This window comes from Pan troglodytes, chromosome 15 (assembly GCF_028858775.2).
Source record: "Pan troglodytes isolate AG18354 chromosome 15, NHGRI_mPanTro3-v2.0_pri, whole genome shotgun sequence".
NCBI classification, from domain to species: domain Eukaryota; kingdom Metazoa; phylum Chordata; class Mammalia; order Primates; family Hominidae; genus Pan; species Pan troglodytes.
Genome location: NC_072413.2, coordinates 20966467 through 20985785, shown reverse-complemented (window position 1 = coordinate 20985785; position 19319 = coordinate 20966467). Strand labels below are relative to the sequence as shown.

At 42.9% G+C, this 19319-nt stretch overlaps 1 protein-coding gene across 1 annotated transcript in view; it reads left to right on the top strand.

Annotated features, from left to right (window-relative positions):
- The first annotated feature begins 1305 nt into the window (after positions 1-1305).
- The window catches only part of DAD1 (defender against cell death 1), a 31736-nt gene continuing 13722 nt past the window's right edge, over positions 1306-19319 (top strand). Inside the window, exon 1 of the mRNA XM_509838.8 lies at positions 1306-8934. Coding sequence (XP_509838.2) covers positions 8724-8934 — 211 coding nt within the window. The 5' untranslated portion in view covers positions 1306-8723. The remainder of the gene's footprint in view (positions 8935-19319) is intronic.

The following is a 19319-nucleotide window of genomic DNA, read 5'->3' as shown; positions in this document are numbered from 1 at the left end:
TCTAGTAAGAGGCTTAAATGTTTGTGGAGACAACACCATTGGTTGAATGCTCCTACAAAGGGCCTGGATGCCAGATTTCGAAACTAAAATACAGGACACCTAGTTAAATGTAAATTCCAGATTTAAATAAAGCAAATACTTTTTTAGAATAAGTATGGGCCATGCAGTATTTGGGACATAAGTAGGCATCCTGTATTTTCTCTGGCAAACCTAAACCTATATGACATCTGCCAAAATGGGCATATCTCTGCTCTGATGTTGACTCTGACCCCAACCTATTTTCCAGGGAAAATATAGCTCAACTCCAGGTCACCCTCAGTTTGGAGGATAACAGTTGAAGGACTCACCAATAAGGCTAGGTCTCCTTTCGGTATGTAAATGCGGGGACAGGGAGATAAGGCTGGCTTGGCCCAGAGGTCCTGAGTGCACTTCAGTTTGCTCAGCAGAGGAGCTAAATCTTGAGGCTGGCTGCTGAATTTGCTTGTATTGGTAAACAGGGCCTGACCTCCCTGGAACTGTCAGATTTCAGATCATCCCCTTAGTTAAAACCAGACTAGGGGTGGGGCGCGGTGGCTCACGCCTGTAATCCCTGCACCTTGGGAGGCCAAAGTGGGTGGATCACTTGCGGTCAGTAGTTCGAGACCAGTCTGGCCAACATGGTGAAACCCCATCTCTTACTAAAAATACAAAAAATTAGCCAGGTGTGGTAGCAGGCACCTGTAATCCTAGCTACTGGGGAGGCTGCGGCAGGGAGAATTGCTTGAACCCAGGAGGCGGAGGTTGCAGTGAGCCAAAATTGTGACACTGCACTCCAGCCTGGGAGACAGAGTGAAAGTCCATCTCAAAAAACAAAAACAAACAAGCAAACAAACAAAAAAAACCAGACTGGGGAGTGGTGGAGGATGGGTGAGAGAATGCTGGTGCACAGGGGTTTATCAAAGCATTTTTCTTTAGCCTTCCTGCAGGACCCAGATGATTCTGAGATTTCTTCTTTGTAGCAACACAGTGTTAAGCTGATCATTATAAAGACTTAACGTTTAGGAGAACCAGCATTTATAGAGTTTAGGGGCTTAGGAATTTGCCAGATGTGGTACAAAGTAGTTCAACTAGCAGAGGACTTGTCTCTTTCATGCAACCTTTTTTTTTTTGAGACTGATTCTCACTGTCACCTAAGCTGGAATGCAGTGTCATGATCATGGCTCACTGCAGCCTTGAACTCCTGGGCTCAAGGGGTCCTCTTGCCTCAGTCTTCTAAGTAGCTAGGACTACATGTGCCCAGCTAATTTTTTTTTTAGTTTTTGTAAAGTTGGGGTCTTGTTATTTTGCCCAGGCTGGTCTCAAACTCCTTGGCTCAAGCTATCTTTCTGCCTTGGGCTGTCAAAGTGCTGGGATTACAGGGGTGAGCCAACAAACTTGGCTTCGTTCAATCTTTCAACAAAGCACAGTGGTTCTAAACTTCAGTATGCATAGAATCATTTGGTGGATTTATTAGAAATTCAGATTTCTGGGCTGGGCATGGTGGCTCACGCCTGTAATCCCATCACTTTGGGAGGCCGAGGCAGATGGATCACGAGGTCAAGAGTTTGAGACCAGCCTGGCCAACATGGTGAAACCCCCTCTCTACTAAGAATACAAAAATTAGCCAGGTGTGGTGGCGCGTGCCTGTAATCCCAGCTACTCAGGAGGCTGAGGCAGGAGAATTGCTTGAACACGGGAGGAGGAGGTTGCAGTGAGTTGAGATCGTGCCATTGCACTCCAGCCTGGGGGACAGAGCAAGACTCCATCTTGGAAAAAAAAAATTCAGATTTCTAGCGCCTACCCTCTGAGATTCGGATTCAGCTGGTTTGGCTTGATGCTAGAAAGCTGCATTTTTAGGAAGCACCACAGATACTGGTGCTCCATGAGACTCACTGGTTAGTTAGAAGTATAGATTCTGGAGTTATGAAGCCTGATTAAGTTCAGTATTTGCTTTGCCACTTATCCACTGTAAATCCTTGGCCAAGTTATTTAGCATCTCTAAATTTCTTCCTCTGGCTTGTATCTTGTGAGAACTAACCAAGATAATTCAAATAAACATGTGGTACACTTATTTGTGATACGAATATTACTTATTTTTGTTGTTGCTATTATTCAATGCCAAGAATTATGTTGAGCACTAAAAATACAATTATCCAGCCTGGGCATCATAGCAAGACTCTGTCTCTACAAAAATGAAAAAAATTAGCTGGGCACGGCAATGCACACCAAAAGTAACAGCTACTCGGAAGGGTGAGGCAGGAGGATCACCTGAGTCTAGGAGTCAGAGGTTAGAGTGAGCTATAATCCCACCACTGCACTCCAGCCTAGGTGAGAGTCAGACTCTGTCTCTAAAAAAAGAAAAAATAAATAAAAGCAATTATCAAAAGGAAATAAACAACCTGCTCTAGTGGTAAACACAGACTTTCTATCTGTTGCTACCCTAGGCTGTTCTTGGCTTTGCAGAGCTGATAACTTTGTATTCAGAGCTCAGCTCAAACTTCCCCTCATCTGAGGCATTTCTTGACCACAGGATCTAAAGAGAGCCCCCCATCACTCTGTCACATTACCCTATTTTTATTTTCTTCATAACACATAACATTATCTGAAATTATCTTGCATTGTTTTTACTCATTTATTATCAGTTTCCTTCCACTAGAGAATAAATTTCCTGGGGGACCCTCTCTGTCTTGTTATCTGCTGTGCTCCCAATACCTAGAACAAAGTGTGGCAGAGTAGGCACTCAATATTTGTTGGGTAAATGAAGAAAAGTCTAGTGAAGAGGCAGAAGCATAAACAATTACCTATGAAACAATATACTAAGTGTCAAAGGCTTTGGGAGCTACATTCTAAATTGTACCAAATAGAAAATTCCATACTGTATCACTCCCAGACAGGACAATAAAATCTCCCACTTTTCTGAAAACCTGTAAGTTGTGAGATTTTTTTAGGCAAGGACGACTACACATGAACTGGTATTAGATCTCTCTAGACCATTTCTCAGGAGTGCAGAGAAGTGTTTGTATTTTGTTTTCATGTGCGAAATCAGCTTTAAAGTAGAGGTTTCTTGGAAGTAGGAAACTTGAATGGATGGAAAATGCCTTTAATAACCAAAGTTACCACAGTTTTTAAGGTATCCCCAGTGCTGATATATCTCAGGATCAGGATGGATCTGCTAGAATTACACAGAGTAAAGAGGACTCTCGGAGCCTACTCTAAGGCAGGCCTCTGGGGAGAAAATGTAAGTTATTTTTTTTCTCCTTATCATCAGGACAAAGCACACCATGAGCAAGTATGAGACTCCAACAAGTGTGGATGGAAATTAATTTGACAAATCTGAAACCATCTTTGCAAAATTATGACTGAGACAGTGAAAGAGATCTAACTTAACTGACTCCATCTTGCTTCTAACCAGGTTGTCCTTGTTCATTCCTGGGCATAGGCTGAACTAACTTTGGGAGAAACTTAGTTTATAGTTTGTGGTTTGTGACAGATAACAGCCCTTTCCCGGGGCTGACTTCCTTGTTGCCTGGAGACTAGATTGCCTTTGTAACACTAACATTAGCCATAAGATTGGAAATTATGGTTTGGGAGTCATGCAGCTGGAGGCTACAAGATTCTGAACCTCCCTAGACTGCTCCTAAGATCAGTGCTTGAGATATTTGGTGACCCCTGCACTTGATGGATCAGCTGGTACCACTCAGATTGATGAACTGGCTCATCTGATCTTGTAGCGCCCCCCACCCAGGAACTCAGGGCAAGAAGACAGCTTTGACTCCTTATTATTTCATCCCTGACCATCAGGACTCGTGGCTCACTGGCTTCCCCAACCAAGTTGTCCTTAAAAACTCTGATCCTCGAATGCTTGGGGAGACTGATTTGAGTAATAATAAAATTCCGTTCTCCTGCACAGCTGGCTCTGTATGAATTACTCTTTCTCCATTCTAATTGCCCAGTCTTGATGAACCAGCTCTGTCTAGGCAGCGGGCAAGGTGAACTCCTTGGGAGGTTACAAACCCTCTTTCTATGACTGTAAGTCATCACTGAGTATTCCAAAAGTAGGTGGAGCTGATAAACTGATAGCTCAGGCCTGGCAGCTATAGATTATTCTTGTTTCAAATGGGTATCACTGCCATTTGAATAAACTGTGAACAAGGTATATCTCTTTGACTGAACATAGAAATGAGTGGAATAGCTCATAAGTTGTTCTGTCCAATGACAGCCACTAGCCACAAGTGGCTACTTAGATTTAAATAAAAGCCAAATAAAATTTTCTTAGTCACACTGTAACCAAGTATCCCCATTTTTCTAAGAGATAGTTTAATGATTTTTTAAAAATCTCTCTTCTTTTTCCCCTTCTCCTCACTTCCTCCTTAGCTCTTTAGAAATGCAATTGTAGCCTTTTACCTCCTCTTCATCAGACACTCCCTATGGGGCAGGTTCATCTAACTATGTGCTTAGAAGCTCCAGAGAGGAACTCTCACCCACCGGGAGGTTGCGTTGAGAGACAACAGCCTATCTACAACCCAAAGTATGCCTGCTACAAAGCTTTCTCTTTGGCCACTTTTACAACCCAGTCCTGCCCACAAAAGGCACCAGCAGTCACTGTCCAGTAGATAAGGCACTGAAGGTAGTATGCAGACCCCCCAACCACTCGCTTCCTCCCCTCGTGCCATTCATGCCAGCATTCCATGCCCCATTTCAAAAGCACCCTCTTTCTGCTCCAAAAGTGAAATGGTACCCTTAAGGCAGAAAACCTGTACTTCCTCCCCTAAGGTAGCTTTGGAATAAAATATCATTTTCTTTATACCAGATCTCACTCTTGTTAAGTGGACTCTGCAAGCAGCGAGAGAGTGAATCTGCATTTGGGTTACAACACTAACTAGTTTAAGTGCTCAATAGCCACATATGTCTAGCAGTTACTATACTGGGCAGTGCAGAGACATTATCACAGAAAATTCTATTGCACACTGTTGCTCAGGCACTGATGATTTCAGCCCCATGTTGTGGTGAGTGATCTGCTCTTGGAAAGGACAATATAGTGGACTCACTTTTGGGTGCCAGCAAGGGGGCAAAACTGAGGCTTTTTTGAGACTCCCAAACAGCTAGGAGGGAGGGAAACCAGACAAAGGAGCTGAAAAGTTGTTCCACTTCATCAGAAACTGAAAGGATGAAGGGATATGGGTTCACTGAAGATATTTACTGCTTTACTAGGACTTGATCAGAAACTTGATACTTTAAAAATTTGACTTTGTGCTGTTTGCAACTTGATTCTCCTTAAATTTTTATTTCTGAAAATAATAACCTGTTTTATCTGTTCTATTAGGAAACAAGGAGAGGGGGTTTTGGTCACACTGGGGCCAAAGTTTAGAAGGTAGAGATGATATATGCAATAGCAGTTAACAGAAGCAAAGAGGGGAATCTTAAGGCAAACGTGACAATGCAAGGGAAAGGAAATGGAAAAGACATTCTTTTCCATGCGGAGATTTCCTTTAGAAGAGTTATTGTCTACTCAAACTTTGGAGGATTTGTGTTTCTTTTGGTAAATAATGTGATTTCTTTTTGTAGAGGATGTATGGTGTAAAATCATGGACTTTGCCCTTAAGGGAACCCTCTTGCTCCTCCACTCTTCCATTGTTTTATGTAATGAAACCCCTAAAGTATACTCTGACTTCAGTTTCAGCTTATAAATTAGATCTGCCCTTTAAGAGCCATTTGAGTTGCAGTCCCTCCAGTGCTATCTTTTGCATACCCAAATTATTGGGGGCGCTGTAGTTTGGCTAACTTTTAATCATTCAGAGAACTAGGAGAAGCAGACATGGTTAATTACTAGGATTAATGATAGTTAATAAGAGCAAACATTTACTGAACATTTACTGTCTGCCAAACACTATGCTAACAGCTTAATGCTTAACATTATCTCATTTAATCCTCACATAATTTCAATGAGCCAGGTATTGTTATTTCTGTTTTATAGAAAAGGAAAATGAGACTGTCAGACTGAGTAACTTGTTCCAAATTAGACAACTAGTAAACAGTAGAATCAAGGTTCAAACCTAGGACTGTCTGATTCTAGAGCTTGCACTCTTATCCACTACTGTGGACAAGAATTTTAAACTATATTAATATTCTGATTTAAACTAATTGAAATCAACACTAGTGTTAGCAATTTCCTATTGACAGATCAGTTAAAAATGTTTCAATGATTATAGAATCATAAACCGAATAGAGAAGTAGGCCTTTTCTTGCTGTTTTAAGTAGTTCAGAAAAGCCCTAGTGTAGTATATTGATTGGTGTGACTAGCAGGTCTCAGAAACAAATGCATTCAATAAGTCCATTTGGTGTTTTTCATCTCTTCTTCTCTCCTGTGAGAGTTCCTGGGGAGATCTTAATGATGATAGTTGACATGGATCAAAGGCAGACAAAACATAAGGGAGAAAATACTGGAAGGAGCCTGGCTGATGGAACAGAAACTCCCTGAAGAATCCACACCTGAGTGATTAAAAAGCATCAGCCTAGCCTGTAAAGTTTGAAGTTTAATATTCGTGAGGAAGCTACCCTCCTACTTGTTGATGAGGCAGAGAGAAAGGTTCAACTTGTCAGAGAAATTGATGCTTCCTGCCATATTATATTGAAATAAGAACCAGCTTGTTATCCACTCTTTTTTTTTTTTTTCTTTCTCAGCAACACAGGTTTAGGCTGAACTTATGTTCATATAGCTGCACAAATCTCCACGGGTATGAATATAAATCTATCTATTCAAATAGACTGTAAAGGTTTCTTAGGTTATTTCTCTTCTTTCTAGAACTTAAGTAAGGCTTTGATCACCACTGATAATACGTTCGTTAGTTAATGCGTGTAGAGTTTCCAGTCTAAAGGCAAATAAAAAGTGAAAAGGGGCCGGCGCAGTGGCTCACTCCTGTAATCCCAGCACTTTGGGAGGCTGAAGCAGGGAGATCACCTGAGGTCAGGAGTTCAAGACCAGCCTGGCCAACATGGCGAAACCCCGTTTCTACTAAAAATACAAAAATTAGCCGGGCGTGATGGCAGGTGCCTCTAATCCCAGCTACTTGGGAGGCTGAGGCAGGAGAATGGCTTGAACCCAGGAGGTGGAGGTTGCAGTGAGCTGAGATTGCACCATTCATTGCACTCCAGCCTGGGTGACAAGAGCAAAACTTCATCTCAAAAAAAAAAAAAAAAAGTGAAAAGGTAGGAACGCTGTTGTTCACCTGCTGTTTTAGGAATTTTGCTCACGTACAAATTATTAAGAAGCTGAAAATAAAGTACCTGGTCATGTGTGGAAAAACTTACAGCTAAAAGGTGAGATGAACTAGGTCTAGAAGGTCGGATTCACGTGAAATTAAAAGGGCAACGAAAGCCAGAACTTAGTTTCTTAAAAAAAGTTAAAACAGGCCGGGCGCAGTGGCTCATGCCTGTAATCCCAGCACTTTGGGAGGCCGAGGCTGGCGGATCACAAGGTCAGGAGTTCGGGACCAGCCTGGCTAACATGGTGAAACTCCGTCTCTACTAAAAATACAAAAATTAGCCGGGCGTGGTGGCGCGTGCCTGTAGTCCCAGCTACTAGGGAGGCGGAGGTTGCAGTGGGCCGAGATCGCGCCACTGCACTCCGGCCTGGCCGACAGAGCAAGGCTCCGTCTCAAAAAAGAAAAAAAAAGTTAAAACCCTCAAAATAATCCCACTTGTTAAAATACAAAACCTGAAACCATTTCAGTTTCTTCTGCAAAATGAGTTGGAGAGAGTAGGGTTGAACCAGCCATGCTCTTTCGGGCCTTTCGACGCTGACATCCCGGGATATTACACCAGGTTCAAGATACCAGCTTGCGGAAAGAGCTGCTAAACTTGACCATATGCTTTTTGCACGATATTCGACAGCTGTCCCTCCCTTCACCAGCTCTTTTAAGGCTGCAAATATATCTGATTCACGTGAGAGTCCCTACAAGTTAGTACAACGTCAGGCCCCAAGGAGGCGCCCAATAAATGTCGGCATTGCAGGACCAGATCCCGAGTTCCAGTTCAGAACCCCGCAGAGGTCAGGATTCCTCCCTGCCTCCCGCCCCTCACCACACCCACTCACTCCCCCAAGTAATTAAGTCTAAACTGGGGCCTGCGCAGTGATTGGCCGCGCCGGGTCTCACTGCGGATGAACTTGACTTGTTCCAATGATCTGTGACAGACATCTGCAGACAGCGCCCTTAACAGAATTAGGGTCAGGCTGGTATCAAACCCCAGGAACGCCAGGCATTGCCTCATAGTAGATGCAAACCGTTAAATCTTCCAGGACTCAGAAGGACCAGAGAGAGCCGGATACCTCTGGTTAGCTACGCGGTCCCCAGTAAAGCTTTATTCCCCTCTTCCTCCCAGTGTGTCTCGTTGCCAGAGCAACTGTGGGCGTCACCGAGCTCACGGGCGGAAACAGAACAGAAAGAGTACACGTCCCCAACTCATTGATAGGACCATTGCGCAGACGCATTAACTTTTCTGAGTTGTAGTTGAGTCTGTTGATGCAGTCCGCGTCTGCGCATTAGTTGTTACGCGCCCTGGCCGGCCTCAGCGCCTGCGCAAATTGGCACACCGGGGAGGGCGGAGTTAGGTCACGAGGGTGCGCATGCGCAAACAGCACATCCGGTGTGGTCGACGGGTCCTCTAAGAGTTTGGGCCGCGCGGACCGGAGTACCTTGCGTGCAGATATGTCGGCGTCGGTAGTGTCTGTCATTTCGCGGTTCTTAGAAGAGTACTTGAGCTCCACTCCGCAGCGTCTGAAGTTGCTGGACGCGTACCTGCTGTATATATTGCTGACCGGGGCGCTGCAGTTCGGTTACTGTCTCCTCGTGGGGACCTTCCCCTTCAACTCTTTTCTCTCGGGCTTCATCTCTTGTGTGGGGAGTTTCATCCTAGCGGGTAATGGTTCTATAAGTGATCATCATAATAATGTGTTACTTTGGTGTGCTGCTTTTGTTTTCATAGTACTCTATATCAGACCACCGCCCCTTGAAGTTATGAGAAGAGCCTGCATTGCCCTTTTGTTGTGAATGGGGAAATTGAGGCTCAGAAAGCTTAGATTATATGCCTAATACCAAACGGCTGCGTAGGAGTTGGACTTAAAAGTCTAAAGAAACCACCTTCGTGCTGCTACTCCACTTGGTGATCCACTTCACTTAATATTGGTCCGGGGAAAACCCTATTCCAACTTTAACTTAGGTTTAACACAACTCTAAAATTAGTAGACTTTTCAAATGAAAAACCCAACCTTGAATCATCTCTGTCATCTTGGCCTAATCACTACCAATCTCCGGTGAAACGTTTCAATGAAAGTGCAAAGAATATAAATACTGGTGCTTTTCTTGTTGAATCATCCTTTACTTGATTTTGCCTTTTAGCTGCTACTACTTTTTTTCTTGTTGAGGAAGCTGTTATTTCACTGTCCTGAACCCAATTTTTGTTCACATAACTCTATTTTAGCCTTATTTTTCCTTTTGATTCCAGGATTTGGTAACCTTGTAGACTGCTATATTTAGCGAGAACTGTCTCCATCAATTTTTGTTAAAATCTGACTTTTCTTGCCCAACGGGGATTCAGTGAATGCTGAAAACAGGCGTGGCCTCTATCACTGGTATTACCTGCTACTTTGACTTTGAAAACATGCCAGCATTCATGGTTTCTTTTCAGTGTGATCATCAGTCAGGTCATCAGTTGTATTTTCAGTCCAATATGAGGCATTATGGTAAAAGCTTTGGGGATACATCAGGCACATGTTCTTTATCCGTAAAGAGTTTATGGTCTAGTTGGGGTACAGACAAAATACAGCATTGGAATTGTCTGGAGGCCTGGCACAGTGGCTCATGCCTGTAATCCCAGTACTTTGGGAGGCCGAGGTAGGCAGATCACTTGAGGTCAGGAGTTCAAAACCAGCCTGGCCAACGTGGTGAAACCCCATCTCTACTGAAAATACATAAATTAGCCAGGCATGGTGGCGCACACCTGTAATCCCAGCTACTCGGGAGGCTGAGGCAGAATCGCTTGAACCCGGGAGGTGGAGGTTGTAGTGAGCTGAGATCGTGCCATTGCACCTCAGCTTGGGTGAGAGTGAGACTCAGCCTCAAAAAAAAAAAAAAAGTCTGGAGACAGTGGTGCTGTGCTTAAAGTTACAGACCTATAGAATGCTTATTATACATTTACATTGTTCTGACACACCAGAGATATTTCTTAGAATTTAAAACAGGCCTGAGGATCTAATGACTTGTGTACTGAAGTTGCAGATTAGCCTTTTGATTGGATATTTAGTTACCATCTTTGACTTTTGTCCTAGATGACCAAGACCTAGTTGTCAGTGGTGGCGTCCTTGCCTTCAGGATGTGTTAACCATCATCCGACCAGATACACTACCCCTTTGCTCTAAGTATTCTCCACCACCCACCCACCGCCCTCTGCCACGGTACTAAATGTTTTTATTAGCCAGCCCGGAGAAGGAACCTTGATGAGAACTTTTGATTTAATTTTGTTTGATGTTTTTGTTTCCAGGTCTGGAAGAGTAGGAGCAAGGCAGGGTCTGAAAGCTGATTTTAAAAAAGATGCCTTCTCCATGTAGAAGTCACCCTGCCTTCATAAGCCTCTAGGGTTTAGAATGATTTTTCATGGATGCTTTGAAGAATGTGGTTTGCTGAAGAGTGGGCATGGACTAGAGTTATAGATTATCAGTGTAATAAAGCCAGAAGGTTTTTTGAGCAAATGACTTTCGCTTATGCCAAGATCTGTTTTTGAGCCCGTTGTGGCTGAAATTGAATTGGCAGACTGGACTGCCTTTCTCCTCTCCAATGGGAACTAGGTGGCTTGTCATTGAAGAAAAACCTAGTAAAAGGGCATATTAGTAATGGGGCCAATAAGGGGGATTAGGATTTCCAGATCTGTTAGATAACAGATAATAGAGCTATAGAAATGAAAGCAACTTCAGGAAAAGAAGGGATTCATGATAATTCTTAGTTGCCACAGAAGGGTATGATTTACCCTTCTTTTGACAGCATTGACTTTCCTAAATCCTGCCTCTTCTGCCATTTGTTAGCCTAGATCATCAACTGGAGACTGCTTTTAATGGGAAATTTGGACGCTTATCCTTTGTTTTGATTGTTGGCAAAGGTAGCCTTGTTCCTTTTTATGGTGCTGGGGTTTCTAACTTTCCTGTGGAGTTTCCTGTTGCAAGAGAACGGAGGAGTCCAGTGAGCTGGGAGAGGGAAATGTAGGAGATACTGTTGAAGGATTAGGTAGTGCTGGGTGCTAGATGTTTGAATGCCAGGCCAAGGAATTTGGACTTTTTTTGAGATGGAGTTTTGCTCTTTTTTCTCAGGCTGGAGTGCAATGGCGATCTTGGTTCACTGCAACCTCTGTCTCCCAGGTTTAAGCAATTCTCCTGCCTCAGCCTCCCAAGTAGCTGGGATTACAGGCGTGTGCCACCACGCCCGGCGAATTTTGTATTTTTAGTAGAGACGGAGTTTCTCCATGTTGGTCAGGCTGGTCTCAAACTCCTGACCTCAGGTGATCCGCCTGCCTCTGCCTCCCAAAGTGCTGGGATTACAGGTGTGAGTCACTGTGCCCGGCCAGGAATTTGGACTTTATCCTGTAGGTAATAGTAAAGCTTCTGAAGATGCTTTTTTTTTTTTTTTTTTTTTTTTTTTTGAGACGGAGTCTCGCTCTGTCCCCCAGGCTGGAGTGCGCCATCTCAGCTCACTGCAAGCTCCGCCTCCTGGGTTCACGTCATTCTCCTGCCTCAGCCTCCTGAGTAGCTGGGACTGCAGGCGCCTGCCACCACGTCCAGCTAAGTTTTTGTATTTTTAGTGGAGACAGGGTTTCATCGTGTTAGCCAGGATGGTCTTGATCTCCTGACCTCGTGATTCGCCCACCTCGGCCTCCTAAAGTGCTGGGATTACAGGCGTGAGCCACCACACCCGGCCCTGACGGTGCTTTTTTAAAGAAAGGAAAAGATTTAAAATTGGTGTTAGCATGTAGAATGAATTGGAGGGAAATGTTCTTTAATCTTCTCTATTTTTTTTTTTTTGGCAGTCTATTCTCTTCTATTCCCTCTGCATGTGTTAGTTTAGCATATGCTCTTTGGAAATTGACCAGTACATTTTAAACCAATTCAGAATGCTACCAAACCTTTAAAAAACCTGTTGTTATTGGGCCTAATGGTATGAAAATAGTCTGTTTTCTTCTATTCCCTCATAGCTGAGAGACTTAACCATGGTTTCAAGAAGGAACCAGAGGTAGAAAGTTGCCATTGAGAGATCTTTTTTTGTGTGTGTTTTGGATCATCAGAGCATAATATATTGGCTTTAAAAGGACCTCAGAGGTTGAATATTTTTCTTATTTGAGACAGATTTCAAACATCCTCAGTAGCTGACTGTTTATCTTGTAGTTAAATATCTCTAGAAGAGGACATCTGTCCCTTTTTTAGAGTTATATTCCAGGGTTGGCAACCCTTTAGTTTCCTTTTTTGCCCAACTGAAAGCTGTGCTCATTTAAAGTGCTATTTAGGAGGGATAAGTAGAAAACATTAAGACTGTCCTCAAAATAAGTCTTTGGTCTTGAAACAAGTTTTAAGTCATTTCCCAACTTTCATCTGTTCTGTTCTCTAATCTATATGAGGTAATTTTGTCTTAAAAAATAGTTTTGTTTTTCCTAGTTTACAAATTCAAAACCGGTTTGAATCTGTAAGGCAAGGAGGCCTAGTCCAGAGTTTTCTGTCTCACGGGAGCTATTAGGCTGTTGTGGACTGGGGTCCAGCATTTCTTTTGGAATTATCCATCAGATCTGTGGATCCTAATATTATCTCTCATAACTGTTATCCAAGAGATTAGAAGTTTACCACCCATGTGCCTGATAGTCTTGTTTCTAAATATCTTTCATATCATTGCTACTTTTTCATCCTCTGTTTTAGCCTCTCAATATCTCTTATGAAGACTACTGTAATCCTCCTTACTGGCCTTCCGGCCTCTGGTTTCCAGTCCATCTTCTACTGTGTTTGCAGGCTTGATTTGACTTGCAAATCTGATTGTGTCACTCCCATGTACAGTTTGTGTTTCCCAAAGTAAAATTAAAACTTTCTTTTTGACACACAGGCTCTTTCATGATCTGGCTTCCTCGCTGTCTGCAGCTTCATCTCTTGCCTCTGCCTCCTCTATACTCTGCTCCAACAGTATTGAGCTACTTGTCATTCTCTGAACACTCTCATGTGTCAAACTATTTGCCTTTGCTTGACTGCCTTCAAAATTCCTTCACTTTTTAGACTTCTCAGCTCAAGTGCAATTTCCTTTTATTTTGTTACTGTTTTTAAAGAGAACAAGGTCTTGCTATGTTGCCCAGGCTGGCCTCAAACTCCTTGGCTCAAGCAGTCCTGCCTCAGCCTCCTGAGTAGCTAGGACTATAGGCACACACCATTATTCCTGGCTTATTGCCCTTTGGAACCCTTCCCTGACTCTCCAGCAGATTGAGGTCTTTCCTCTGTATTCCTTTTTCACCTTGTATGTGTGTGTGTGAGAGAGATATGGCATTGTGCTGTATTTGGGTGTCTGCCTTCTCTCTGGAAGGTGAGCCCTTGAGGGCCGGGGCTGTCTTCTCATCTCTTCATCCTCAGTGCTGAACACTGTATATGTTAAATGGTGAGCAGGCCTATAGTCATGTCAGGAATACTGAGCAATGATATGCTAGGTTCTCTGCCAAGGTGCTGGGAATTCAACTGTGAAGCACGCAGACGTGGCTTCTACTCTCAGAGAGTTTGTAATTAGTGGGAAATACAGACAAGTAAATATGGATATGGTGCTGATGGAGAATTATTGGTGAGAATGGGAACACAATGTGCATCCAACCCTGCCTAGTGGTCCTGCAATAATATTTCTCTTATATATTCACCTTCCCAAAGTAAGCTTCATAAATCACTCTATTTTTCCTCTTTTCCTTTATTCTTAGTAGATGATCTTGCTTTTATTTTTTCACTAAAAAAAAGAAGTAGATAAGAATTCCTTCATCTTTTCACCACTGAATCATAACAGATCACCTACTTTTATACCCATACTCTCTGACTTCTCATGGTGGATGATGTGTCTCTTTCCTGTGAAAGCTCTGCTTGTGCAGAGGATCCAGTCTTCCCTTGCTCACTCAGGGACTCCGCTTCTGCAATTATTCCTCTGTTCTGTGTCATTAATTTCTGTTTCTCTCCTGGATCATTCCCATCATACAAACATGTTCTAATATTGTCTATTTTAACAAAATCCGTTTGACCACAGATAATCTTCTAGCTACCATCCCATTTCCTTTCCATCATTACAGAATTTCTTGAAAGAATAATTAAAGTTCCTACTTACTCCCTTAACTATTCATTCCTTAACCCACTCTTGGTATTGGTCTGTCCTCACTACTTCACTGAACTACTTCACTGAAACTACTCTTGCCATGTTGCAACGTTTAGCATTTAATGTAGGTATTGGCTTCTGTGTAAAAGGAAAGTTTCTTCTTGAATACCACACTCTCCTGCTTGTTCTGTCTCACCTCACTGCTTTTTCCTTTCTGCTGTTTTGTGCTGGGCGCTTCTCTGACTGAGAGCATGGTTGTAGATACCTTCACTTTGTATTTTTTTTAAATAGATAAACTTAAATAACACCTGTATACCTACAACTACTGCTTTATATTTTTAGTTTTGAACTGTCCCCCGAATTCCAAATTAGTAAATCCAGTTGCCAACTTGATGTCTTCACTTGATGTCTGATATGTACCTTGAACTTAACACGTCCAAGATCAAACCTGCTCATCCAGCCATCTGCCTCTTCACCAGTTAGTACATGGTGTCAGCGTTGGTTGTGGTTTTTTTTTTTTTTTGAGACATAGTCTCACTCTGTCACCCAGGCTGGAGTGCAGTGGCACAATCTTGGCTCACTGCAACCTCCATCTCTCGGGTTTAAGCGATTCTCCTGCCTCAGCCTCCTGAGTAGCTGGGATTACAGGCACGCTCCCCAATGCCCGGCTAATTTTTGTATTTTTAGTAGAGACGAGGTTTCGCCATGTTGGCCAGGCTGGTCACGAACTCCTGACCTCAGGTGATTCACCCACCTCGGCCTCCCAAAGTGCTGGGATTACAGGCGTGAGCCACCACGCCCGGCCGGTTGTGTTTTTAAATGAAGAAATTTAAGTTTCCTGGGTCCCTTGATTTCTCTTATCTCCTGCATCTGTTTCATCAGCAAGCTCTGTCTTCTCCAAAATATAGCCTGTATGTCTTTATTTCTGTCCATTTTTACTACCATTCCCCTGAGCTCTTTGGGTCCTAAGTAATTCTTCTGCTTCTTTTTATTTTTTATATTTTAGAGACGGAGTCTCGCTCTGTCGCCCAGGCTGGAGTGCAGTGGTGCGATCTCGGCTCACTGCAAGCTCCGTCTCCCGGGTTCACGCCATTCTCCTGCCTCAGCCTCCCGAGTAGCTGGGACTACAGGCGCCCGCCACAATGACTGGCTAATTTTTTTTTTTTTGTATTTTTTAGTGGAGATGGGTTTCACCATGTTAGCCAGGATGGTCTCAATCTCCTGACCTCGTGATCCGCCCGCCGTGGCTTCCCAAAGTGCTGGGATTACAGGTGTGAGCCACTGCGCCCGGCCTATTTTTATTTTTTTGAGACGCAGCCTCACTCTGTCGCCAGGCTGGAGTGCAGTGGCGCGATCTCAGCTCACTGCAACCTCCGCCCTCGGAGTTCAAGCGATTCTCCTGCCTCAGCCTCCCTAGTAGCTGGGATTCCAGGAGCCTGCCACTGCACCCGGCTAATTTTTTGTATTTTATTTTTAGTAGAGATGGGGTTTCACCTTCTTGACCAGGCTGGTCTTGAATTCCTGACCTCGTGATCCACCCACCTCGGCCTCCCAAAGTGCTGGGATTACAGGCGTGAGCCACTGCGCCCGGCCTTCTGCATCTTTTTAACCTTGCGAACCATTATACTGTTCCACCGCTCTTATAACTGAATCCATACTGTTTTCTGAGGCTTACCATGCCCCTCAGGATTTGGCCCTTGTGTCCTTCCCCTTGATCACTATAGTCTTGTTGGTCTGTCCTTGATTTTTTTTTTTTTTTTTGAGGTGGAGTTTCGCTCTTGTTGCCCAGGCTGGAGTGCAGTGGCACGATCTCGGCTTACTGCAACTTCCGCCTCCCGGGTTCAAGCGGTTCTTCTGCCTCAGCCTCCCGAGTAGCTGGGATTACAGGCATGCACCACCAAGCCCGGCTAATTTTTTGTATTTTTAGTAGAGACGGGGTTTCTCCATGTTGGTCAGGCTGGTCTCGAACTCCCGACCTCAGGTTATCCACCCGCTTCGACCTCCCAAAGTGCTGGGATTACGGGTGTGAGACACCATGCCTGGTGTCTGTCCTTGTGTTTATAACATGTCAAGATTGTTCTTACTGTCTAGAATGCTCTGCCCCCAAATTTTTACATGGTTGTCCTTATCTTTCAAATATTGGTCTTAAATAGCAAGCTCTTAAAGAGACCTTCTGTTATGATTGAATTTAAGAAAAGCTTCCCAGTCACTCTTTATTATCCTGTTTTATTTTCTTCATAGTACATATCTCTATCTAGTAGTTCCTGGTTTATTTGTTAACTTATTGATTATATGTTTCTCTCCATAGGAGTGTAAGTTCCTTGAGAGCCAGACTGTTTTGTTCTGTGCCATATTCCTAGCACCTGAAATGATGCTTGTCATGTAGTAGATGTTTAGTAAATATTTTATGGAATAAATGGACATTTAAGGGGATAGAGTAAATCAGAATTGCTAAAATGGAACAGAGTGCTTGAAGAGGTAGTAAATTTCCATCTTTGGAAGTGCCCAGGGAGAGACTGAAGGATCATTGGTAGTGGAGCATTTTGAACAGGCTTTTTTTTTTTGCCTTTTTTGTTTCCAATGCATCTGAGAGATGTGATATCCTTATCAGTAACACAGGCTCTGGAAAGTTGATAATTCTCCATCTGGAGGTGGCTTACCAGATTCTGTAAGTGGTGAGTATACTTTGGAAAGCTTCCCACGTGATTAGTACGCCTCCCCAAGCATGGCCACCCGCTACCACCTCTTGGGCATTGTATACATCAAATGGGGTGTTGGTGTTTATGACCTCTGAGGTCCTTTCCAACTTTGTGGGACTCTGATTCATATGTTTTCATTGAAATAATCTGGTTACCATGATCACAATAATAATAACATCAATTTATTACCTTATCCACCTTCATGGATAATTTTTCTTTTTTTCCCTCATATTTCCTCAAAACTCAACACCGTGTTCTTTACTCCAATGACCACTATTAATAGTTTTCTATTTCTTCAGATTTTTTTCTAGATTCTAACTGAAATGACAAGATAATTATGTATATCATTATATGTAAATAAAATATTTTACTTTTTTTTTGAGACGGTCTTGATTTGTCTCCCAGGCCAGAGTGCGGTGGCATGACTGTGGCTCACTGCAGCCTGCAACCTGTACCTCCTGGGCTCAAGCAATCTTCCCATCTCAGCCTCCCGAGTAGCTGGGGCCATAGGTGTGTGCTACCACACGTGGCTAATTAAAACGTTTTTTTTTGTAGAGACAGGGTCTCCCTATCTTTCCCAGGCTGGTCTCAAGCTCTTGGGCTCAAGCGATCCTCCCACCTTGGTTTCACAACATGCTGGGGTTACAGTTGTGAGCCACCATCCCCTGGCCAAGTGAAATTAGAAATGGGCTGGGTGTGGGGCCTCATGTCTGTAATCACTACCCTTAGGCAAGCAGAGGCGGGAGGATTGCTGGGCAACATAGGGAGACCTTGTCTTTACCAAAAACAAACAAACAAAAAAATTAGCTAGGCATGGTGGTGCATGACTGTTGTCTCAGCTACTCAGGGGGCTGAGGTGGGAGGATTGTTTGAGCCCAGGAGGTCGAGGCTGCAGGGAGCCATGATTGCACCACTGCACTCCAGCCTGGGCGATGGAGTGAGACCCTGTCTCAAAAAAAAAAAAGAATTGGCTTTTTTTCACTTAATAAGTCTTAGATATGTTTGCTGTCAATGTACAGAGAATTTACCTTATTCTTTTGAATAATTGCATGGGATTTCATTGCATGTCAGTTGTATAGTTTAATCCCCTTGATGTTTAGACTGTTTTAATTTTTTTTTCAACTTTACAAACATACTTTCAGAATGTCTTTGTTCTGTAAGATAAATTCCTTTGTCAAAAGGTAAAATCATTTTAAATATTAATGGATATTGCTAGTTGCTCTCCCAAGTGGATGAATGAATCTGTACTTTCTACAGCAGGGGTTTACTGGTTACCCTTGCTTCAGTCATTGTCTTTAATATTTTTAAGGGTCTGGATACTTGAAAGGATCAATGGTGCTTCCATGGTGTTTACATGTTTAAGCATAATGAAAACTGTTGCCATGGTGACAGGCTCTGGAGAACTAGTCTGATAGTTTTCTGGCCTTTGGATTAGATTTGTTTGTTGGTTTTTCTTAGTTAATGATGCGATGATGCTAGCCTGAAGCGAGTTTAGGTTTTCTTAAGCAGTGTAATAATTTATCACAGGCATAAAGATACTTTGGAAGAGTGTATTCCTGGAACTGCCTGTTTTTTTTTTTTTTTTTTTGTCAATGGTGACTGTAAGAATCTTCAAGGGGATAGAGTGTGGCAGTGGAGAGTTCTCATGAATTATCTCTCTTAGGTCTTCTGCCTTTTTTGAGACAAATAAGCAGCTGCTAGAACTTCGAGATCAAAGATAGTTTATCGACAACTGTGAGGTTCTCAAGAATGAGCGTGCTGTCTTTATAAACTCTGCTACCCATTAAATGAATATTCTATTAGAAAATAATTCACATTTTTATAACTTTTTATCATTCAGCCCGGACCCTTTGTTGTTGCCTCAAGTGCATCCCCATCTAGGTATAATTAGAAACCTTTAAATCAGCAGATAAGAGAGCTTTGTGGGTTTTTTTGTTATATATTTTTTTTCTCTGAGAAAGCCTCTAGGTTTCAGTGTAACTCTGAGAAGTAATATTTTTTTTCCTTTAACAGAGTGCGAAATTTAATTGTACAACTTGATGAATTTTTAAATTTACCTGTCTAACCACTATCCAGATCAAGATGCAGGACATTACCAGCACCATAGGCGCCTCCTTGCATCTTCCCAGTTATCCTCTCCCTGTGAAAGATAAAAACCACTATCTTGCCATAGATTGGTTTTACCAAGTTTTAAGCTTTTTGTACATGGAATCATATAGCATATACTTTTTTGTTTTGAGACGGA